Genomic DNA, 26032 nt, shown 5'->3' on the forward strand with positions numbered 1-26032 from the left:
AAATCTTTACAAATATCTATAATTACTATATTAATCTCACGTTTTGCAGAGAAATGTCAACCGCGACCTAACGTATTCACCCTTAAATACTGTATGTAGAAGCGCCTTATAAAACATCCCTGCTAGCTATCTGTGTTAGTACATTAGCTTGGCCGTGGCTGAATGCGCGTACTGTGTAGTGTCAAAGAAAGAAAAAATAATAGTACATTAGCAGTCAACTTTGTGACTTTGACATTTGACACTTTTGGATCTGTCTTGGAAAGGCTGTCAAATGACAGTTCTTTTCCAAGCTAAAGCGGCAAGAAGTTTCACTTTTCGCGAACCGCGTCTTTGCTTAGACATTGTTTCACTTTGGCACTTCGCTTAATGATAATATGCCAATCGTAATTCTCAACAACGACACTGAACGTTGTTTGATAAAGTTTTTATTTTGATAATTTAATTTCAATAACTATTTTATCTCAAAATAACAGTTACTATATTTGATCTGAAAAGCTGATCAACTAACTATTGCGTGGAGATAGTGTAAAGTGCTAATTTCGGATAACCTGTTTAAATTTCTTGGAACTGTGCATGCTGTTTATTGAGACAAGACCTTGATAACTGGACAAGTGAAGACAGTTATTGTAGGATCATGTTCGAGGTACGTCTCTAGTATACGAATTGTGAATCGTTTGTTCAGTCGGTTGCAATTTAGTGAGGTTGAGTGAGTTTACAGTTTATCAAACTAATAGTGCTAATTGCGATACGAGCAGTGACGACGATGTATAAATAAATGTGCTACTGAAGGACCGTTTTGCGGTGTCCTCAGCCGAGACTCGATAGATAATCGAGCGATGGACAACGGAGGTAACAAGTTATGTGACAGTAATTGCATGATTAGTTGCTACTGCCACTAAATTACCTGCCAATAGTTTGATGCCTTTGCCTGCCCGTGCACATAGTCACTTTACGCAAAAACGCTATGTCTCACTGTATATATTATTAAGTGGCCTTGGTGCAAGCATATAAAACAAAATTATAACAACAAGTAGTCAAGATTAAAATGTGTTATAGAGCTCATATCAAGTAATCTAGATTACTTGAATCTGCTATTCTAAAATACCCTGAAAGCCACCTTTAGATTTTTAAATATTCTACAACTACAAATCTGCTCTCAGAATGTTCACTGTTCAAACACTCAATGGTAGTTTTAAATAATCGAGACAAACCAAACTAACATTTAAGGACACAATTTGAATTTACATTGCATAACTTTGGTGGAAAGAGGTAATCTTGCTTATAGTTTGGTTTATTTTAAATTACTTCTAGTGAATTTGTAATTTATGAATAATATCTTAATGGTTATTCTTGCCTGTTCATATAACATATACATATGTTATGTAATGTTCATAGAATATTAAGAAAGAGGCAACACAGTTAATACATTAATTTAATAAACATAATAAGTGAATATAAATATAGTATTATATTATGTGTATCATACATTTGTCTCTTTTAACAATCAACATAACAATAGGCAATGAATGAAGGCTGAATAGAAGAATTAATTATTAACTTTATCTTGTTATGATTGAAAAATATTCTCAGTTCATATAAGAAATTGGTTGCACATATTTGTAATGGTTACAGTGATTTTAAATGCAAACAGATAAATGACAACCCAATTCTAATATAACTTAAATTTATAATATTTGGAATATTATTTTGTGTTTCAAAATGTCTAAATAAATTATTCAGAGGTCAATTACTTGTATAATATATTAAACAAGTTTAACATGGCATCTGAAAGGATTTGGGATTTCCTACTTAATAAAATACTTTTCTGATCTTCGAAAAATCCATGTAGACATAATATATATTATATAGTAACCCCCTTATTCATAATAGTCTGGTAACTTAAAGCATTGCTAATTCTCACTCTGTCTTCTTCTGTTGACCTAAGTCAGAATGAGAAAAAACACTCCTAAGCGGCTGTTTAAAGTTAGCGGACCATTATGAATAAGGGGGTAAGTATCTTCAAAGTTCAATTTAAATTATTTGCATTGTATAGTATTTTCCATACTGATTAACTTGAATTTGCTATTTGTAATTGAACACAACTAACCATGGCAAAACTATGTGGTAACAACCAACAAAAATAATTTCCTACTAGCTCACACCCTCAATGTATGCTTATAATATCACAGCTAGACCAGTTAGACCACAATGCACCAAATATCTAATATATAAAATTCTCATGTCATGGTATTAAACATTGAACTCCTCTCCTTGATTCTCATGAAATTTTGAGTGCATATTGGGTAGGTCTGAGAATGGGACATCTATTTTTCATCCCCCTAAATGTTATGGGGATGTTTTTTTTTTTTAATTTGTTTGATTATAAGTCAGCATTGAAAAATACATACAACTTCAAATTTTCACCCATCTACAATCAACAGTTACTTTTGTATTGTGATTTTAATATCGGCAATACAATGTTTGCTGGGTCAGCTAGTTGCACTATAGAGTCATAGAAGTTGTAGTCATATAGGTATTGGAGATTCACAAAGTCAGACCTAAATGTCCCCTGTAAAAATCCACACTTCACAGCTACTGTAAATAATGGTTAAGGGGCCAAAGTAAATTAATTCTATAACCATTCTATTGATGACTGGCAATATAATATTATTATTCTACTATTATTACATCACACACATGTAAATAATAACTATAGCATGTTGCTTTAAAATTTAGTAGAACAAGTTAATATAGGTGGTGGCGGTAGAAGCGAGTTCACTAAATATTAAAATTATAGAACCCTTAAGTTAAATTGACCACCATCAACTGAATCCAATGGCTTACTTAATGATAGGTGATAGCAGGTGTCCCAACAATGTCACTACAATCATCACCACTCAAGGTTATTTTATTTTTAATACTAGAGATGACAAACAATTATTCTAGATTCTATTTCAATATTAGGTTTTATGAGAGTAAAGGAATTAAAGAATTTTAAATAAAAGATATTATTTAGAGTTAAATAAACTTCATTCAATTAGTTTTTAAATTAGCACTTTTGAAGCATCACTATAAATATTTCTTTCAAATTACTGAATACATATGTTCGTAAAAAGTTGAGCTCATTAGAAGAACGTATAAGAAACTCAACGGCCACTCTTTTCAATCAAATAGAGTATTCTACAATGGCTGTAATAAAATTGTATAATCTTAGAATGATAAAAAATATAAATCAGTTTAAGGGTAAATATAAAATGGCATTGTTAAAAAAAACAACAGGAAGTTGAAAATTTCAATTATTGTGTATGGAAAGAACTTCCCTTAAATAAATATTTTTCATGATTTAACGATAAAATTTGCATCTCGTTTCATATTACATTTAAACTGACACATTGACACACACTGACACTCACAAATACACTCATAATTTATACAGAGGTTGATACATTTAGAAAAAGTTTAGATCTTCATTGTAATCGTTATTAGTTTGCCCTCTTTACTATGTATCCCACCTTACACCTTAGGGAGATGGGAATGGCTGAAAACCAGCACTGCATGAAAATATTATTTCAAGCAGCATGAGCTGAGCCTACTCCCTTTTGTCTTAATGTATGTTTGTAATAAGCTGATATTGTGTACTTAAATTAAGTTCAAGGCAATAAATTTTATTATTATTATTATAAATATAAATTATCCTATATTGGATGCATCAACCTTTAGAGCTTGAATTTATTGTGTAAGAATGCTTTGTGAACAGTCATTTGAATGCATTACAGTTAAAAGAGCCTGAAGAAATCAACCTAGCTTACATGAAAATAAAATATTATACATAATTTCCATATATTCCATAGATTACAATTATTATGATCTAGCCAAATTTAATAATTAATTTATTTTAATATCACTTTAATACACTTTTCTTATGTATCTGGCTAAGGGGGAAGTCATTTTGTTCTTACAAAACAACAACTAAAAACCTACCAAAGAGAACAATTAAAAACTAGTTTAGTTTATCAGTGACTGTAATTGAGCACAATAAATATGAAAAACAAATTGTTAAAATATAAAATCATTAGCAAATTTGATTGACTGTTATTAGTGTGCTAGTACAATTCACAATCTTATTCATAAATCGCTAGCCTAACTAGAACTGGCGTCTCCTGTCTTGATTGAGGCGTAACACTGCTACCATACTGCCGGTAGGATTCCTATACTGAAAACTTTCATTCATAAACAGCATGTAGTATTTTTATGTTGTATTGTTATTGTGTATGATGACATCCATAATTTTGGCAAGATTTTTAAAAGTTCAATAGAATAGAAAACACTTTATTAGCAACAAAAAAACACACAATACCTTTAATTTACAATATTAATTACAATGGTAAAATACTAAATTAAATAAGGTAATAAATATTATTTAAAATTTAAAAAAAACCTGTTTGGCCTCTGAATACCTGGTAAAAGGAGCCGACTCAGTACATTTTTGTGTAAGTGCAGAAGAAACCAACACAACACTGCTTATCAGCAGTCTCTTGTGAAATATGTTTAGAAAATGAAAAACGGCTTAATGTAGAAAGTTGCCAATACTTTTATTGTTTTCCAAAGTAATCTCCGTTTGTCTCTACACATCGTCACATTCGATGGAACCACGAGAAAAGCAATGTGCCCATTCTTCCTTAGGGGTCTCTTCTATGGCATTTTCGTACGCTTTCACCGCATCTTCAAGGCTCGTAAAGCGAATACCTCGAATTTTATCTTTAGTTCTTGGGAATAAATAAAAGTCGCAGGGCGCCAGGTCTGTATGGCGGATGACTCATTATCTCGACACCTGCCATATTCAAATATTCAACAGTCCGTTTTGCGGAGTCCGCTGAAGCATTGTCGTGGTGAAGGAGGGTCCTTTTTCGAGGGCGCTGCTGTTGAATTTTTTCCAAGAGAACAGGCAAACAGCGATTGACATACGAGTCGACTTCTTCCTCCTGGCCGATCCTCGAAAGGAAACACCCACTGTGCTGATTGTCTTTTGGTTTTGGGTTCGTAGTAATATATCCAGCTTCCATCACCTGTGACGATGTCGAATACAGCATCTGACTCACCGCTGTTGAACTTATCTAACATTTGGCGATACCAGTCCATGCGAAGGTGTTTCTGGTCGTCGGTTAAAGTATGGGGAATCCATCTGGTACAAAGCTTCTTGACGCCTAAATGTTCGTGTAATATTTTTTGAACTTGACTCATACCAATGCCTAGGCTTGCCCGTATCTGCTGACAGGTCAGTCTCTTATCTTCCTCTATCATGCGTAGCACAGCACTGATGTTATCTTCAGTAGTCGCTGTTAAAGGACATCCCTCACGCGGATCATCAATGAGATTGCTACGTCCACGCTTAAACTCGTCAAACCAATTGTAAATAGTGGTACGAGATGGGGCTTCATTATGAAATGCTAATCGCAGCCTATCATAGATTTGTTGTTGAGTAAGCCCACTACGAAAGTCGTAATAAATCATTCACGTGTAACAAGAGTTTTAGATTTGCCGGCAATTTACAAAAACAAATGACAAATGAATGCAATATACTACATTAGGTTACCAAAGAGTTCTAAAATTTAAATTCAAAAAAAGTTTTCATTAGCAATGTTTCTAACTGGTCAGTTCTAAACATTTTCAGTGTTACCCACGTATTACTCTTACTGTCTAGTATATATTATATAGTACTGGCTTATATAGCTTAGCATATATGTGATCTGTAACTATTATATATTACCAAACCTTTTATTGGTAATAATAAACTAGTGGTGTAGGTATAGTATATGTACTTTCATTAGTATCACACTGGCACCCTGCATGGCTTATATGATGTACCTGACCGCTTCCCCCCCAGTGTGCTAACAGAATGCGTGTGTTGTTTGCAGACGCCGCTTTGCCTGTAGGACCTGCCGGTGAACAGCCCACAAACCTGAACATTAGTGATGTCAGTAAGTAGCCAAAAACACTCGAAAAATATTAAATAACGTGATGTGGACTGTGGCAGCTAATTATTTTTAATTTCTAAATGTTACGAGTGGGTTGTCTGCGATTTAAATTACGTGGCAATCTGACTGTTGAGTCGAATTTTGTTATATTTATTTTAAAGACTAGTTGACCCGACAGACGTTGTTCTGTATATCTATACTAATATTATAAAGAGGAAAGATTTGATTGTTTATTTGTGTGCATTGAATAGGCTCCGCAACTACTGAACCAATTTGAATAATTCTTTCACTGTTGGGAAGCTACATTATCCCCGAGTGTTATAGGCTATATAACATTTTCAAAAAAATTAGGGATCCCTACTAAAAGTCCAGTAATGTAACCCAAGGTGTAAATGTACGTACGCGAACGACGTCGCAGGGTATCAGCTAGTAATAAATGAAATAATGTTTTTTATGAAGTTGTCAATAATATATCATAACATCAAGAATTATTTCGTAAAATATGCTCCCTGTTGTTGTAATGAAATCGTTTTACAGCAGAACTGTCAAACCGTGCGTCAATAAATTCTGTCATAGAAACTATGTCCATCCAAAACAAATATCGGACGACGGGAGGACACATCAAAGGAAAACAAAATTGTTGTTTTTATTTAATTCCGAACACTTTCATATTTATTCACCTTTTAAACCTTCTCTGGACTTCCACAAATAATTCAAGACCAAAATTAGCCAAATCGGTCCAGCCGTTCTCGAGTTTTAGCGAGACTAACGAACAGCAATTCATTTTTATATATTATATAGATTACATATATACTAGTGGAAGTACGTCACAAACAAACAAAAGGTTTTGGTTTTCCGATTCCAAGTAGCATCATATAAATTCAGCTACTGATTTTTTGGCCGCTAGACATTGGTAGAGGTAAATTTGCTCTATCGTTCATCCACAATACGATTTTCTCAAGGAATTTTCGTACGAATACAAAAAATACTATTTTGTTGTAGTATCTTTCGTATTCTATTACACGGTTCGTCATGCTCATTAAAATGGCATTGCTTGCGGTGGCGTCGTGTACCGGGCCTTCTTCCTATAAATATGTGCGACGAGATCGATGTCTACTCCATTCGTCAACTCGTGAACGGGTGCTGCTTGTGGTGCCTCGACCTGTTATATAGGTTAATAAATCATTGTATTTGTTTGATGCGATTACTAATAATTATGACAGTACTCACGACCATTATGTTCACGAAGCATCCTTACACAAACAATTAATTCAAAATCTAAAGGTTAATGCATCCAAGGAACGATAATTTATATATGAACAGTTTATTTTTTTATCATTTTTTATGAACTATTTGATATTTAAAATGCTTTCTTGAAACTTTGAATAGATATTATGATTCATAAGAATATATCAATGCTATGTTCAATGGACGCCTCCAACATGCATTGCTATGTGGATACATATAGGTATATGTTGGAGACAGTACCTACTGGAACTGCCGTATAGATAGGTCATGCAGGTCTTTCGGGAAATCGTCGACCAGTGCCACAAGAAATTTGTGTCTTCTATCGAGTTCTCTCTTGAGAAGATCGCGGAATGCGGCAAAGTGAATCCTGTCAAATTCAACCCCCAGAAGACCCAAGTTTGCGCGTTTATCACTAATAAAACCCCATTTGTCGTATCACCACTCATCGAGAACACTACCCTTAAAGCCTCGCCTAGTATTGGAGTACTAGGTCTCGAAATCTCGAGCGATTGCCATTTCCACGGTCATCTTGAAGGCACAGCCAATTTGGTTTAGAAGAAGCTGGGCGTCATAGAAAGAGCACGCCAATACATCAAGGCTACCCAAAATCTAGCGCTCTTCAAAGCGCAGACCCGGCCACATCATCTTTTGACCGCGTACAACGCAGAGCTGCTCGAATTGTCGGGAATCCAGGGCTCTATGAAAGGCTAGATCACGTGGCATTGCGTCGACACATCGCTCCTTTGTTTGTCTCTCACTACATTTATCACAGCGAGTGCGCCAAAGAGCTGTTTGACCTGATTTCTGCCGCTTAATTACACCTTCGCACGACACGCCACGAATTAGTATATAATCCCCTCCATCTGGATGTGTGACGGACCGGTTCACAGTGCGGTTTGCAAGAAACATTCTTCCACGTATAACCAAGCTGTGTAATGAGCTTCCTTGTGCGGTGTTTCCGGGATAATACAACATGGGTTCCTTCAAAAAAAGCGCGTACATCGTTCCAAACGGCCAGCACCGCTCCTGTAATTCTTCTGGTGTTGCAAGAGAATTTTTGCGCGGTGATCACTTAATCGTTTCGTTCACGTTTGTCCTCCTTTTCCTAAAAAAATTGGATGCCCCTTAGAAACTAATTTCTTATGACATGTATACATTACAGACGTTGTAAAATACCTTTTTGAAGTTATACGCGTTATGAAAAAATGATGATTGTGAAATTTTAAGATACGCGTACGTAACGGGTTGAAGTTCGTTCCTAAAATTTTCTTAAGTTTGCGTCAATCGTTATTTTTTTTTGGTTTCTTCGTCCATTGTTAGGGCAGGCAAAGGGTTCAAGCCCATACAGCCGTATTCATTATTTAATTGTCAAAGCTATCTTTGCAAGATTTTAACAAAAATGTTCTCTCTAAAAACGTAGAATAGCACATTTTTAATCAACTTTTTAAAAGAGTGGCCGTTGAGTTTCTTGTATTGTCTTCTCACTTTTACCGAACGTATGATAGATTCAGTATTTTAAATTATTTAAAATGACGACACAAAGCGCTTAGCTCAAACCTACTTAAATAAAATTTATTTGACTTGACTCAATGAACTTCTTTTTGAATTTCTTCAACATAAATGTTGCATCTTAAATATTTCTTTCCGTCTAGATTTAGTTAGGAGTTAACTACACATTAATTATTGTGTATATAATTAGTCACTCGGGTCAATTATAAATCTATATTAAATATAATTTCATATTATTATTAGTTGGCATATTTAAAGTGTAAACAATAGAATTTATCTGATAATAGAAATGTAGATTAAATTGTAAGGAAATCATTAATATCTAATGAGATTCAATGATTAGCTGTTGTCTGTTATCAATAATTGTTATTAGTATTATTACTTTTAGACACTGATTTGGTGAGAACTAAATTCGAGATATACTATGAATAAATAGTATGTTACAGTATATGTATCCCAAAATAAGAAGGTAAACAGTTGCGCAGACCAATATTTTGTTACATATACTACCTACCCGTGGGAGGCTCCTTTGCACAGGATGCCGGCTAGATTATGGGTTGCACACCGGCGCCTATTTCTGCCGTGAAGCAGTAATGTGAAGGCATAACTGTGTTTCGGTCTGAAGGGCTCCGTAGCTAGTGGTGGGCAAATGAGACTTAACACCTTATGTCTCAAGGTGAAGAGCGCAGTTGTAGTGCTGCTCAGATTTTTCAGGAATCCTTAGCGGTACTGCATTGTAATGGGCAGGGCGTATCAATTACCATCAGCTGAACGTCCTGTTCGTCTTATATATTTATAAATGGTATCATAACATTGAGGAATTATCTTTTAGTGAACATGACTTTCAATGTCCATATAGGATTCCTTTATCTTGGCATCTGTACTCTAAGAAACAGGAAACAGAATCAAATCAAAATCACTTTATTCATGTAGGTCAAGGTAATGACACTTTTGAATGTCAAGTTTTCTTTTATTTTTAAATTTAAAAAACAATTCGACACTTGTTTCGCCTGTCAATCTCGTGCCAGATTTAGGCGAGACAACACGTCCTAAGGATGCCTCGTGTAGAGGCGAAACACGTGTCGAATTGTTTTAAAAACAAATGTTGGCGGAATTAACACTAAAGAAAACTTAAATCATTTGTATAATTATGGATTATATCATGATAGAGTGTTTATTTTTGTACAGAAAATTGTATTATGTTTGTAATAAATGAAAAATGCTTCTATTTCTGAATTAAAACTATGGCGATCTTGTGAGAAAGAGGTAACCTAGCTCCGCCCGATTACTCAAGGCCTTTGGCCCGGTCCCCAGCCTTAATTGTTTGTTTAATACATTGAGTAACACTGCACTGTTTTATATTATTTTTATACAACTTAAAATATGGCAAACCCATACGTTAGTTAATATTCAATTATTATTCTTTCATTCTAAATTATAACTCAATAAAGACAGACGTAATCTCCAGGGAGACCAATTAAAAGTTCAAACCAAAACACAAACACACTTGTAATAATTGTGTTCTAGTTTGATTGGCGCCCTGGCAGGGCTCCTGAGATTTTTATCATGTTTCTCAAAGGCATATGTTCAATGCGTTTTGGTTTCCAAGAAAACTGAGGATTATTGCTTTGTTGTGGGCAGGGCGTATCAGTATTAGGTGATCATCTTGTTCGTTTCGTAACTTCTAATGCCATCAAAAACATAACTAGTCTCGCAACTCAGTTCTTCCGTAAAAAGTTGTGAGATCCATGTCAGTCAATTTATACAGTCCCAACTTAAGGGATTTAGTTATTATGTAATTAGCCGATAATATTTTATACTAAAAATTTTTTTATGTTTTAAATAAATAGGTTAACTTGGCCCTGGCATGACACAAAATATCTTTTTTATTCTCATTAAAATACAATTTATCTCACAAGTAATATTGTATATTATATTACCTAAATGAGATTGTTTAGTATGGTCGTGTCACTTGTTTTGCTCGACTTTTCCCCCCCAAGTCGGATTAAAGTAAAAAAAAAATACCTGATCTGGTGTACGCCAGTATCAAGTCGAACTATTTGCGTGCAACGCATAGCTGCTCGAATTGTCGGAGATCCAGTGCTCTGTGAACGGCTAGATCACTTTGTGTTGCGTGGAGACGTTGCTTGATCGCATCTATCACGGGGATTGTTCCAAAGAGCGACACGCCACAAACTTTAATATCATCCCCACCATGTGTTCCTCCACAGTGTGGTTCTAAAGAACTTTCTAGAACGTAACAAATAAACTATGGAATGAACTTGCTTGTGTGGTGTTCCAGAATGGTAAGACATGGGTTACTTGTAAAAAGTGCGTACACCTTACCGTCTTTAAGGCCGGCAAAGCTCCTGTGATTCTTATGCACTAGTGTTGCAGAACAATGTGGGCGGCGGTGATCACTTAATATCGGGTGACCAGAAAGCTCGTTTGACTTCCTCATGCATTAAAAAATATCTACAGTTGATTCAAATGACCGTGACACCATGTCGTAAAACGAAGTTTATTCAAAATGCCAGGGTCGAAAGAAAGTCGAAACAAACCGATTGGTTCATATGCTTTATACATTTAAGGGATTATTATATCATCATTTCATCCTATAACATGGAATATAATAATATATTCGTATTATGTACTTGTGTTAAATTAACCGCCGTTTTTAATAACGTATCTCGAGTTACGGATACATTGCTGTCACCGTTTAATGATAAGATATTATCCATCCATAGTTATGTCCAATATAGTTATATGGCCATTTTCAATAACCTATCGACATAAAGCATCGGACATAACTATGGATAGATAAGATCTTGTCATTAAACGGTGACAGCAATGTATCCGTAACTAGAGATACGTTATTGAAAACGGCCAATAGCTCAATGCTTTATGTCGATAGGTTATTGAAATGTAAGGAAGCGTATAAGCTTTCCTCTAGTAAGTTAAACTAAGAATAGATAAGTTATTGAAAACGGCCGTTAATATATGTATATATATATATACATCATAATCCTTTGTCCAAAATATATTCGCTTACCTTTTTTGAAGTACGCACTTCTTGTGGGAGGGTAAACCGATTCGTAACGTAACGCGTTACGGCGCCAATCTGTGGCGTCCCTTTCTCTCATGCATACGGCAGCGGTAGGAAGGCTCCTCCTGTCTCACTCTAACCAATTGTTACTCTTACATAATGATAGTAATAATGTAAATACACAAAAATCTAACGTACATATTCAAGAATTGTTACTAAGAATAAAATATATTTTGTAATCAATAAAAGATTTTAAAGTCAAAGTCGAATAAACTTTATTCAAATAGGCTTAAACTAAGCGCCACTATAAATACTTCTTATAAATTACTGAATTTACCATATGTTCGTAAAAATTTGAGCTCGTGAGAAGAACATACAAGAAACTCAACGGCCATTTTCAATCAATTAGAGTATTTACATTGGCTGTAACATACATAACAAATTAGTTTGTAAAGTGCTGCATCCAATATATGAATCGTGTTTAAATAAAAAAAAAACCCGATTTCAATTATACTATTCCAAAACAACAGATATAAAATGAACTAAAAAGTTTAAAAATAGTTGCGTATCTTTATACAATCTAATTAATTAATCTAATTCTAGTAACGATTATTGTTATTTTTGGAATTAGTGTCCTTCCGTCGCGACCCGCTCGCGCCTATCGTCTCCTCACATCGGACGTGCGACTCAAGCACATCTCACCTATAACTATGTATGTAGTTACAAACCTACATTGGCTGATACCGACGAATTGAGAACCTCTTCCTTTTTTGAAGTCGGTTAAAAATATAAATTATTTCATGTAAAGTAATAAAGAATTAAATGTGTAAATATAAATTATCGTATGCATCAACCTTTAGAGCTTGAACTCATTGTTTGTGTAAGGATGCTTCGTGAACATGATGGTCGTGATTACTGTCACAATTAGTAATTGCATCCAACAAATACAATGGCTCATTAACTATAACAGGTTTACCTGGCACCACAAGGAGCACCCGCTCACGAGTTGACGCATGGACCAGCCATCGTTCCCTTCGCAGGGAGACGACCCTGCACACGACGCCGTCGCTAGCAATGCCAAAAAAAATTACAAAATTAATTCTCACAAAGCAAGATTAATAAATAACATTATAAAACTATTACATCTGTTTTTTCAATTTTCCGCTGAGAATTACAATAGACACTAATTATTAAAAATTAAAAGATAATAATTAGGGCATAGTGTCGCTGGGAATGCACAGAAGGTGCTGTCTAATAGAGACTTGGCGACATCAGAAGGATGATCACAAACGGGAGGTGAGTCTACATGTATCTGGTACCTGTCAATCCAGGTCAGACGAAAGATTGAAAGAGGAGAAAAATAGTGATTTGGTTAGATCGAGTGATACGCCCCTAGGCTTCACTCGTACCGCACTATGTGGTAAGAGTTTCCGTGCCAGGACGGATATTTCGTGGATGTGGATGTCTGGTTTCTGAATCTGGAAGAGATGAGTTAGTTAAATAAATGTAATTATTAATTGGGATATCTTATGGCAGTTCATGACGTTGGTAGCGCTTGTAAAGGCGCGGTTATACCTCAATATCCACAAAAAAGTGTTTTCTTAGAGAGTTGATTACAACATAATGCATTTAAAATATTCCGACACAAAAAATACAATGCACAAAGAAGGACTGATAGAAAATTTTGAACCGAATAGAATATTTATATATAATTTGAAAAATCCAATAAAAAAATTTGTCAGTTGCTTCCCAAAAGTAAGCTTTGGAGTCAAAAATCTCTGAATTTTCAGCGATGACAACATTATTTTTTTTAAAGAATTAAATAGAATTAGTAATTTCTTAAACTTAAAAGAATAATTATTCTATTTAATATGTGTATTGTCTATTTTGAATAATCAAAAGAAAACCAGTATAATAGAGCATTGCAATACTTCAAGCCGGCCCACATTCTAGCGCTCTACAAAGCGCAGGTCTGGCCACACATAGAGTATTGCTGTCATCTCTGGTCTGACGCACCCCAGTATCAAATCGACCGCGTGCAACGCAGAGCAGTTCGAATTATCGGGGACCCAGTGCTCTGTGAACAGCTAAATCACTTGGCGTTGCGTAGAGACGTCGCTTCATTGTATGTCTTCTACCGCATTTATCACGGGGAGTGTCCCGAAGAGCTGTTTAACCTGATTCCTGCCGCCGAATTCCACCTTCGCACGACACGCCACAAGTTAGGATATCATCCCCACCATCTGGATGTGTGACGGTCCTCCACAGTGCGGTTTTCAAGGAGCTTTCTTCCTCGTACTACAAAGCTGTGGAATGAGCTTCCTTGTGCGGTGTTTCCGGGACGATACGACATGGGTACCTTCAAAAAAAGCGCGTACACCTTCCTTAAAGGCCGGCAACGCTCTTGCGATTCCTCTGGTGTTGCAAGAGAATGTGGGCTGCGGTGGTCACTTAACACCGTACGCTCGTTTGTCCTCCTATTCCATTAAAAAAATGCCTATTTGCAGCTTATCCACATGATCAATACAAATATTGTAGCGTTTACAATCGTAGTCAGTCCGCGTCTTAACACATCAAGCTGACAATCGTAAGACTATGTTGTCAACATAATAATATGAACAAAGTCGTAATGATATTGGTTCGCTCCTCGCCGCGCTACTGCTAGTGGGCCACGGACACTTTCACCAACCGCGGCGGGATTCCCCGACGCGCGCCACTTCCTACCGCCTACTTATTAATACAATTTTGTTGACAATACTTTTATGGTCATAGCCTATTTATCAAACGAAAATTCTCAATATTCATTCTTTTATTACTACAAAAGTTTCCTATAAACAGTTCTGATGATTGTAATGTACACCACAAAAAATACTTAACAGTATGAGGAAAAAGTTTCTTCGTATTTATATGAAAACTTAGCATATTTTTTTGTTCATTGTTTATTAACATTTAATTACAGTATATTTGTGCCATTTTGTACAATGACTGTTTGACATGATCTGATTAATTCCGGCCGCTTTCTGTCAGCTTCCTGCTTTAACTCATCCATCATGATTGTCGTTTTTTGGTGACATTGGAATTTGGAAGACGACTTGAGACGCATGTGATGGCAACTACTCACCACTTCCGGCACTCTTAGAAAACCACATTTTACCCAATGACGTTCTATACATATAGACAATGCACCTCATAGAAAATCAAAATCTCTTTTCCTCCAGATGTTTAAAATATTATTGGTCAATAGGCAATGTAAACACTATTTCAGTTTCAGCTGCGTATTTTGAATTTAGATACCGATTTGTACAGTGACATCAGTGGAGTAGCAGTTAGATCATCCCTAGATATTAAAATTATTACTAATTGCATTTAAAACGTGTATAGTGTGACGGAACCGATGTGTGATATTTGACAGGTGCGTGTCCGTTGTTGCAGTTGAGGCGATCACACGAGCGGACCCCGTGTACGGCGCGGACGTAGAGGCCATGTCGCGGCCGTGCGTGCCGCGCGTGCGCATCGTGGAGCAGCCCGCGAGCAAAGCGCTCAGGTAACAGGCAGTGCCACCAATTACCAGTGGTAGGCTCCTTTGCACAGGATGCCGGCTAGATTATAGGTACCACAACGGCGCCTATTTCTGCCGTGAAACACTATTGTGTAAGCATTACTGTGCTTCGGTCTGAAGGGCGCCGTAGCTAGTGAAATTACTGGGCAAATGTGACTTAACATCTTATGTCTCCAGGTGACGAGCGCAGTTGTAGTGCCGCTCAGAATTATTGGGAGTTTTTCAAGAATCCTGGGCGGCACTGCATTGTTGTAGTACCGCTCAGAATTATTGGGGTTTTTCAAGAATCCTGAGCGGCACTGCATTGTAAAGGGCAGGGCGTATCAATTACCATCAGCTGAACGTCCTGCTCGTCTCGTCCCTTATTTTCATAAAAAAATCACCATTACCATGAAAGTAATGAATGTTAAAAGTTGTAACATATGCGACCACTTTGGATATGGTTGAGCTTTATGTAAATTAATTTAAACAAACACACATAAGAGCATTATATATATTATATTAAAGATATATATATGACGGTGCAAGGCCGGTCATATGGCTAAGATCCTCACGGGTGGCCACCGTTGTGGGCATTCAACATACAACAATTTAAAACACGCTCTTTTTATTATTGTTAGGGAAAGAGTGTAATGAGCTTCCTTGTGCGGTGATTTCGGGACGATACGACATTAAAAAAAAGCGCGTACACCTTCCTCACAGGCCGGCAACGCTCCTATGATTCCTCTAGTGTTGCAAGAAAATTTGGGCGGCGGTGATTGACTTAACACCAGGTTACCCGTAGGCACGTTTGTCCTAATTTTCCATAAAAAAATAAGCACTTAAATCTGTAGATCTATTGTGCCCCCTACGTTTGCTTGGACTTACGCCCTAGCGACGACTATGCTCATTTAACGTTTAAAGATTTTCCCTTGCATATTCGGAGTTCAATTTGTATTTAAATCACATCCTCCAAGTCTTTAAGAGGCGCAGTATCCTCAGTGGACTCAAGTGGAGTAGGTCTTCTACCTGGATATTGAGGGCCTTGAGGCAACTTCCCTCATTGCGGCGATGGCCTCACATTCCAGACGGATTCTCGGCAAAATCTACATAGAGCCAAGTGATCTCCCTTATAAGTCACTGTAGCTAGTGAGTAGAGAATATTTACATTACGGTCTCCAGTCTAGTCAGTATAATCTATGTTATAATATCTTTAACATCAATATTTACATTTTATTTGGTTTTTTTGGCCGAATTTCTTTTTGCGTTGCAAACGTAAATTATTTTCTGTTCTATTTTCGACGTCTTCTTCATTTCTAGTTTTTCTTTTTAGTACATATTCACGTCCATGATCTCGACCTGTATCATTGTCATCCTCGTGATGTTGTGAAAGACGGCACAAGAAAGAAACCTTTCACTTCACAGACAGCCATAATAGATTAGGTAATAAGAACGTGGTGCTCCCGGCATGCACGTGCGACACAGCCAAGACGAGTACCGGAACATCTTCGTACTCGCTCCTGGCTCGACATTCTTGACTACAACATTTATAACTATGAATAAGTATATAAGATAACTTTAAATTTAAGCATACCTGAGCTGTGATCGAAGTATCGTTCTTATCGATATGGAGAGTAGAGGTGAGGAGAACAGTATCTAAACCAGGTTCTGTTTACAGTAAACACCTGTTTTTGGTCATTACTCCACTTCGGTTTGGCTTCTTGTACATTGCGGCATAAGAGCACCAGCGCCGAACAAGAATGCCGAAAGATGCCGACTTACATGCCGCATTGATCATAGTTTGTGCAGGCCTGTCTCATTCCCCGTGTATTTCCTATATACTAAGGAGGTTTGACTTTGTCGTGGTATTCCACCGCATACGTTACTATCTGCAACTAATCGACGTATGATAAAGAAATAATATTGATCTTAAATTATGATTACATACCGATTTATATTATAGAAAAAATTGAGCTATTGTTATAAACTTACCTTATACTAGGTAGCTACAGTTTTAGGTAAAAAAGTCAACCCTAATTTCGTGAGAAGAGGTAAGAGTTACTCGATAGAAAGAGAGGCAACTTCTAGGTGAATTAAAAATTTTGGTACGTAGCGCTGTGCGATGTGAATTACTCTTTATTGTATGACCGCAATAGTCCCTATTTCTTTTGCCTAGTGAGACTTCCGTACTTGTATTATTATATATTCTTTGGTTTATGGAAGCATTGCAAGAACAAAAACTGTTTCTTAACTCAATATCGAAAGTTTCCATTTTACTATTTTTTTATTCATAAAATCGCAGCACGGAAAGAGTCTCAAAAATACGATCCAACACCGGTGCGCTCCAGAGTAATGTACAAGAAGCCTAATGAAATTCTAATACTAGCCTTATGCATTAATAGAATTTTTTTTATTGACACAGTTTTACACAAGTTACCTTGCCCCAAACTAGGCATAGCCTGTACTATGGGTGCAAGACAACGATATATTTAATACAATATACTTACTTAAACATACATAAATACATATAAACATCCATGACTCGGAAACAAACATCCATATTCATCATACAAATGATTGCACCTACCGGGATTCGAACCCGGGACCTCTAGCTTAGTAGTTAGGGTCACTAACCATTCGGCTATATGGGTCGTCTAATTAAATATTTATATTAAATGTCTATATTAAATCAAATATTTATCATTCGTAAGATCGCGACGTGACATCACTTTACAGATCAACTCTCTGTGCACATCTTATATGCCTCTAAGAAAATAATGTTTAGACATATAGTAAGGCCAATGAGACGAGATTAAGAATGTAAACAATCGGACGGTAACTTATTTATATTGCCATAAATATGGCTGATTCAGACTGTTACGATGAATCATCTTTGTCTAATACAGATGACAGCGATTAGAATAGGGAATATTGATTGAAAAGACTGGTCACTGAGTTTCCTGTATGTTTTTCTCACTCCTCCTGTTGTTGAACTCTCTTTAGCTAACATAAAAGCATATATTTTGACTAGCATTTACCCGCGACTTCGTCCGGATTTACCAGTGTTACCATATTAGTTGGTGCTCCAATGCTACCACATCAATATTACACGTACACAAAAAAAATTTAAGCCACACACCAGCGGGTGTTGTTATTAATAATTAATATATATGATGCATATATTTCAACTCGATTCGTTCACGAATTCCAAGAAAACTTTAGCCAAGCGGAAATATACGTATTATACGAAAATTCGTCTATTACGCTGTGAGAGGCGAGGGTAAATGCTATCCACTGTCCAGTATATATTCGAGAGAGATCGTACAAGTCGCAGAGAATATTGTATTGGTGTTAAATTAGTAATAGTTGGTCTTGAAATACATGAATCACCGAATACGTTCTACATATTAAATTATGTTTCCGCTGCGATACGATCGGCCTTCATACTACATTTTAATATTGTTTTATTGGGATAACATTCCAAAACTGTTTGTTATTTAATTTATTTTCCCGCTTTGTATGCTTAAAACTTCTTTGCCGGAATATCTACAAACTTATTTATATCGGACTTCATAAGAATCGTGTAGATACTACTGCTAAACAGCAATGTCCAATAGGACAATTTTTCCGCACGGTAAAACACTTGCACACGCTATGAATTATATTTAGTAATATATAATTAGAAATATTTTGTTACATTCTTGGAAATCCCTCTCATCCCCTCTCCCCCGTTACCTCCCTGCTCTCCAAAATTATATAGAGCATAATTAACCACCAGCTCTTGGTATATATACCTAGAGGGTCAACAGTTGATCAACGACCGATAGTACGGCTTTCGCCATGGTCGGTCGGTGGGTGATCTTCTGGTATACCTAACACAAATAGATGGACGGCGGCTATTAAATGCAAGGCTTGGCAGTGAGTCTAGAATACTAGATATAGCGAAGGCCTTTGATTGTGTATGACACGCTTTTCCCAAAACTTCGATCATTTGGGCTTCACGATAGTTTATACAAGTAGACCGCCAGCTTCCTCACTGGGAATACAGGACGTTGTCGATGGTTATTGCTCGAACCCGAAGCCCGTGAACGATGAAGCTATCTGCTGCACTGTTTCTTCTGCATATTAATGATACGTTGGACACCTCCAATATACATTGTTATGCAGACCACAATATTGGTGATACCGACTGCCGTATGCACAGACCATGCGGGTCTCTCTCGGAAAGTCGTCGACCAGTGCGGGAAGAAACTTCTGTCTTCTATCGTGTCCTCTCTTGAGAAGGTTGCAGAATGGGGGGGAAATGAACCTTTGTCCAATTTAACCCCCAGAAGACTCAATTTTGCGCGTTTCTCACTAAAATAACCTCATTTGTCGTATCACCGTACAACCATCATGAGAGTTGGAGGCAAAAGGAGCGCACAGAAGATCGGCTTTCTCTTTTATCATGTGCAACGGTGGCAGGGACGGCTGGTTGAAGTTACCAAGAGCAGCTTTCGACACCGACCAGAACTTGCGTGTTCCAGTCGGGTAACTGGAAAGCTGCTCGCCGATTTTTACGGCTTGCTTCGTTTTTGCACGATTGACTTGCCGCTTAAAAATCTGGAGGCACGGTTATATATCCTATTTAGAATTTTGCAGTTCGAATCCCTTGAACCCAGCGCCGCTGTCTGCGCCTCCGTAAGGACACACAAGGTTGACCGAGCCGTCTTAAGGTAAATGTGGACGGCGTTTAAATGGGAGTGGATTACCCTAATGTTGCAAAAGTCCACATCCATAAGGGTGGAGCGGGGTGCCGTGGTGTTGCTGCCTTGTTGGCCTTCGGACATGCGCGGTTCTGTACCCTCCTCAGAATACGACAATATCAATTACCATCAGCTGAACGTTCTGCTCGTCTCGTCATATTATCATAAATTCTCTTATTGTCATAAAAAAAAGTTTACAGTATTTTTCCATCTGAGAACTACCAACCATTTTTAGCACTGATTCATAATGCTAGTAACCACACACTCGTGGTTACTGTTACTCGTTATGTCACCCGCTGTAGTCCGTCCTCGGGCTAAATATAGTACTTCCCATTTCATGATCTTTTGTAGTAGGCTAAAAAGTGAGAATCTTGTTTGATAAGAGTACACGACCTCCATATTAAATCGCGGAAGTACAAAAACAGGAAAGGCACGCGCAAGCCCGTCTGCAAGTGAGTTTTTTTACGCACAATTGTTACAACAGTAAAAAATACCATTGTTGTCATATTTAATTATTATTGCAATCACCGCAGCTCCTGCGAGTTCAGCTCCCAAGTTTAACGTCCTTCTATTATAAATACATCGATGGCGATGACGTCACGCCGGGCGCGAGCCGCGTCTGACAGAACGAGAGTGACGCGCGCGTTGGCGGGAAATCGCCATTGACGTATAATGTATTTAAATGCCTCTTCAGTCGTCAGCGGGGTTTTAGAGCGATCTTGTATCGCAAACTTTTTTATCGTTTTTACGTCTGTGGCCGTACAGTATTCGTGACCAATTTTAAAGACATCAAATTAAATGGATTACATCATGAAATGTCATAATTTAAGATTAAGGATTGGTCTCCGCTGCGCTCCAACTAGATACCGTACTACCTAAGAGCAATAGCTTTTTTATTACGGTAACTAATAGATGCTTGTGTGCGTGGCATCTTGACACTCAATGGCATTTTTCAAATTTTGTAGCATACATTGAAAAAATACAACAAAAAACACTTACTGATGATATGTGATTGCAGTGTCTTTCTTATTTCTAAATGAAACATAAGATATTAAATCATAATATTTTAAAATAATTTAAAAAAATAAATTTACCTAGAAGTCGAATTTAATTTTTTTTGTTTAATGTTGTATAGAAAGTGTTCATGTTAAATTTTACCGCCCTTACTAATAAAGTTGGTATAACTTATACCATAGAATAAACCAAGAATATGATAATGTTGACTATATCGCTGACAACACTGTCAATACAATAATAATTCTGAAGATTTCCGAAAGTCAAGCAGCCTTGCAAATAAACGCGGGAAACCTTATACGTCCGAATTAAGTCTCTATTTGTAAACATTTTGCATATTCTTGGTTTATTTGTGAGGCCGTAAGAGGATGCAGACTTTTTAATGAAACGGTATTAAAAGTCACCGTGTCACGTGTATCATTTGAAGATTTGAGGTTATCGATGCTACATAGTACCTACAAACAAAATAAGCGGTCAAGTGCGAGTCGGACTCGCCCATGAAGGGTTCCGTAGCAGCAAGTAACATAATATTATAAAAGTTCTTGTAGTTCGTTGTTACTTTGATCGATGTTTTAATAATAGTGTATTTTTTTAAATTAAGTTACTAGATCTCGTTGAAACCAATTTTCAGTCTAAGTTTGTATGGTAATATACATCATATATTTTTTTTAGTTTTATTATTCTCTTGTTTTATAAGTTACAGGGGGGGACACATTTTACCACTTTTGGTAGTCTCTCGTGCAAACTATTAAATTTAGAAAAAAAAAACTGATATTAAAGCCCAGAATATCATTTTTGAAGACCTATCCATAGGAAAAAAAGTTTTTGAGTTTCAGTTCTAAGTATGAAGAACCCCCAAAATTTATTGTTTTTTTTTTTCTATTTTATGTGAAAATGTTAACGCGGTTCATAGAATACATCAAGGTTCTTACCAAGTTTCAAGAGTAAAGTACTTATAGTTTTGAAAAAAAGTGGCTGTGACTTACACGGATAGACAGACAGACATGACGAATGTATAATGGTTCCGTTTTTTGCCATTTCGCTACGGAACCCTAAAAAGATCGAATGAAAATTCCAGTGTAGAGATCCCGCGTCTCGCGCTAAACCTGCCCTCCTCTCTTGCTTTCGAGGTGTATATTTTAGTTACAGTAGGTACTCTATTTAATAAGACACCGGTGTTTCTACGTTTGTGTTTTGTTTATGTAGGATGCCAATAATACATACCTAATATGGCAAATGTTTTGCTTAAAAAAATAATAGTTAAAAAAACTAAAAAGCACGCTTTATTTTTTCATTTTTTAGTCAAATTAGTGTAATGTCATCGGTCCTCGATAAATTTACAAAGTTTGAACGAAATCTAACCGTTTAAAGTGGGTCAAAATCGCGCCCAAAGAAGTCGGTTACAAACATACAGGTGAAGCTAATATAAAGCGTATAAATACTTCTGTCCGTATTCCAGAAGTCCTCCTAATACGTAATCCGTGATCGAGTATGTTTTGTCTCCCTCATGCACCTATGAAGACAGTGACGAATCACACTGGATCACGGATTACATATAAAGACAGTTTCTGGAATACACACCTAACCTTTCTTTGTTAAATTGTATCTTTTTTTTTATTCCAATTCCTGTAGCATTAAATAAACATAATAATTGAATGGTACAAAATTGTTATTGTAATGGATCAATCGATTAAGTAAACGTAAGGTAAACTAGCGTAGTATCGGACTTTATGTTTTTCTCAGTAGTTAGAAACACAAGAACCTTCGGAGTCAAATATTTTATACGATTAATTATTTAAATATTTTGAAGCGATTTATTTACGTTTGGGATTAAATACTTAATTTATAACAACATTTTCTATTACATAGTTAAGAGGTGAACAAGTTCGATCGAGGCTTCAGGGAGGAGGGGGGGCGATTCTTCGGTGTAGGACACGTATTTAACAACAGGCCGTGCGGGTGGGCGGAAGTGCATTCTGCAGGTAGACCTCAAATCTTAGCGGAACTAAAACATAAGATAACTCATAAGATTCCGATAATTATGGATTAATTTGCTAATAATAACAATAACATTCATTGAAATATGCCAATGATATATTATTCTCATGGGATTATATTATTATGGTAATTTTAAAGTAACAGTGTATGACTAAAGAGGCAAATGTATTTTATAGTTGGCGTCGGTGATACATAGCACATTTTATTAAAAAAAGGAACATTATCACATAACAGACGATCTACAAAGAACTCCAAATGACATAAAAATGTAAAAAGAATTTAAAGCGATTAGAGAATATAAAGAAAAAATTGTAACTTCAACATTTTAGAGTGTTTTATTTATTTATTTACCAAAAGAGGACCTTGTTGATCTGTAGACCTCATAAAGATGTGAGACTGTAAAATCGACGGCCTTTCAAAATTTGTAATGTCCACAAATAAAAAGTATAGTATACTGAAAATCGTGAACGACTAAATATAGTTACATATTAATAAACTAACACATAATTACGAATAATCTTGCTGTGGCTTATATTTGGGGTTTTTACCCCAACAGTAGACATAGTTTAAATTATTATTTTTATATTAATCTACTTGCTTGTTATTGTTTTCCTCAAGCGTTGCCAAGGCTAGGGATGCCACCCATGATATTATATTAATATAATTTTTTTTTGTCTCAACTTGACTGAACTTATCCCAACTGTGATAGCCATGGTGAATGACTACCCATGGTAACTCATGTAGAATATATTATTAAACTATTGTCACAACAATCCCGATTATGTTTGTTATGCTCGTATGATCACTTTTTTGTCATTAAAAAAAAATTACGACTCACGAGTCCAGTTTAAGCTGTGTGGCAGCCCTACATGACACTGGAGGTTGTGTGTGTCGTAATGTTTGATCAATAACAATAATAATTATGGAGTGTGGACTGTAGTGACGCCGCGTAGGGCTGTGATGCAGGCGGGATTGATTGTGTTGCAATGTGTATCGCGCCACGGCTGCAGGGTTGCGACATGCATAGATAGAATATACCTAGTCTGGGCATAAATACTGAAACAAAGAAAAAAAAATTATATTGCGAATAACATTTATTACTTTTACAGTTTGTTAGTTTTAATTTTAAAACAAATATAAAACATTCAACAAAAACACACACAACACATTTCTTCGAATTCTTTCCCTTAATGCTTTGACCACCCTATCTTTTCGTACGAACACTACGTGAACAGAGGAGGTCTCATTGTACCTATTAATAGCCCGGAACACAATCATTTTTCTAATACCAAGCGTATGGAGAGTTTTAAAAATTGTATTTGGCTCCATACCTACTTTGTATAATGCAATCACAGCGATTCGATACTCTTTATCACCCCACTCCATTTTAATATCGCAAAATATTGTACAATGCATTGGCGCCAAAATGAGAAAAACCCAATGAACAGTCATATTATAAAAATGACAGATTCCAAATTCAAATGTAATATTTTGTTTATTTTTAATTGTAACAGTATTCATGGCCAGACTGGCGTAAATTCGACCCGACAACCCGTTAATGCGTGAGCAATTTGTACGTTGGCTAGTTTTTTTTTTTTTTTTTTATGGAATAGGAGGACAAACGAGCGTACGGGTGCCTGGTTTTAAGTGATCACCGCCGCCCACATTGTCTTGCAACACCAGAGGAATCACAGGAGCGTTGCCGGCCTTTAAGGAAGGTGTACGCGCTTTTTTTGTACCCATGTCGTAACATCCCGGAAAAACTGCACAAGCAAGCTCATTCCACAGCTTTGTAGTACGAGGAAGAAAGGTCCTTGAAAACCGCACTCTGGAGGACCGCCACACATCCAGGTGGTGGGGATGAAATCCTAATTTGTGGCGTGTCGTGCGAAGGTGGAATTCGGCGGCAGGAATCAGGTTAAACAGCTCTTCGGTACACTTCCCGTGATAAATGCGGTAGAAGACACACAATGAAGCGACGTCTCTACGCAACGCCAAGAGATCCAGCCGTTCACAGAGCACTGAGTCCCCGACAATTCGAGCTGCTCTACGTTGCACGCGGTCAAATGGATCGAGCAGATACTGGGGTGCGCCAGAAAATAATAATTATTAAAATATTAAGGAGCTAATTCCAATCGTGGCTCACTGTTTACTACTAGTCAATCGAAATACAGTAAGAATTGATTCGCTTTCCTTTTCTATCTTGCTTTATCTCCGCTCCGTTAGAGATGTTCCTCTCCTTCGCACGCTCTGTTTGTATAACAATACATTATAATTTTTGGTAAGACGATTCATATTGAATCAAGGTCTATTATTTGACGACCTGTATAGCCGAGTGGTTAGCGATCCTACCTAATAAGCTAGAGGTCCCGGGTTCGAATCACGGTGGGTGCAAGCATTTATATGATGAATATGGATGTTTGTTTCCGAGTCATCGATGTTTAGATGTATTTATGTATGTTTAAGTAAGTATATTGTATTAAATATATCATTGTCTTGTAACCCATAACACATGCTATATATGCTTAACTTGGGGCAAGATAATTTGTGTAAAAAGTGTGTCCATATTATTATTATTATATTATAAAATAGTATCTTTCTTCGAAAATGAGGAAGCGAAGAAACGATTTATCAGCCCGAGGCTATAACACGGGCTTGTGGAGAGATAATTTAGAATATTGGTGTTTTTATTAAAACTGATTTCTTTATTAATAAGCAAAATATTAACTACCTACCATTTTATTAATAAACGCATAGCAGTCGGATATAATCTGTGGTGCTACTCCTAAAATCGATATTCGATATATCGTGACATTAGTCGTGTCGAATCCTACTCTTAGCTACATCGAAACGATGATTGAACGAACGAAACATTCTTCGATATGACAGGGACAGAGTCGTACGAATATTCGAATTTGACTAATAATCAAACACCACTCTTAATATAATCTCAACGACA

At 36.5% G+C, this 26032-nt stretch overlaps 1 protein-coding gene across 8 annotated transcripts in view; it reads left to right on the plus strand.

The window, feature by feature from the left end:
* Window positions 1-303: 303 nt before the first annotated feature.
* The window catches only part of LOC126967956 (embryonic polarity protein dorsal-like), a 51557-nt gene continuing 25828 nt past the window's right edge, over window positions 304-26032 (plus strand). For 2 of the 8 annotated variants that reach the window (XM_050812679.1, XM_050812681.1), the window contains exons 1-3: window positions 304-849; window positions 5916-5978; window positions 15211-15322. In XM_050812679.1, the coding sequence (XP_050668636.1) occupies window positions 837-849; window positions 5916-5978; window positions 15211-15322 (188 nt within the window). In that variant the 5' untranslated portion in view covers window positions 304-836. Of the gene's footprint in view, window positions 850-5915; window positions 5979-15190; window positions 15323-26032 lie in introns of all 8 variants that reach the window. The other 6 variants (XM_050812676.1, XM_050812673.1, XM_050812677.1 and 3 more) reach the window with 6 other exon arrangements.

This window comes from Leptidea sinapis, chromosome 14 (assembly GCF_905404315.1).
Source record: "Leptidea sinapis chromosome 14, ilLepSina1.1, whole genome shotgun sequence".
NCBI classification, from domain to species: domain Eukaryota; kingdom Metazoa; phylum Arthropoda; class Insecta; order Lepidoptera; family Pieridae; genus Leptidea; species Leptidea sinapis.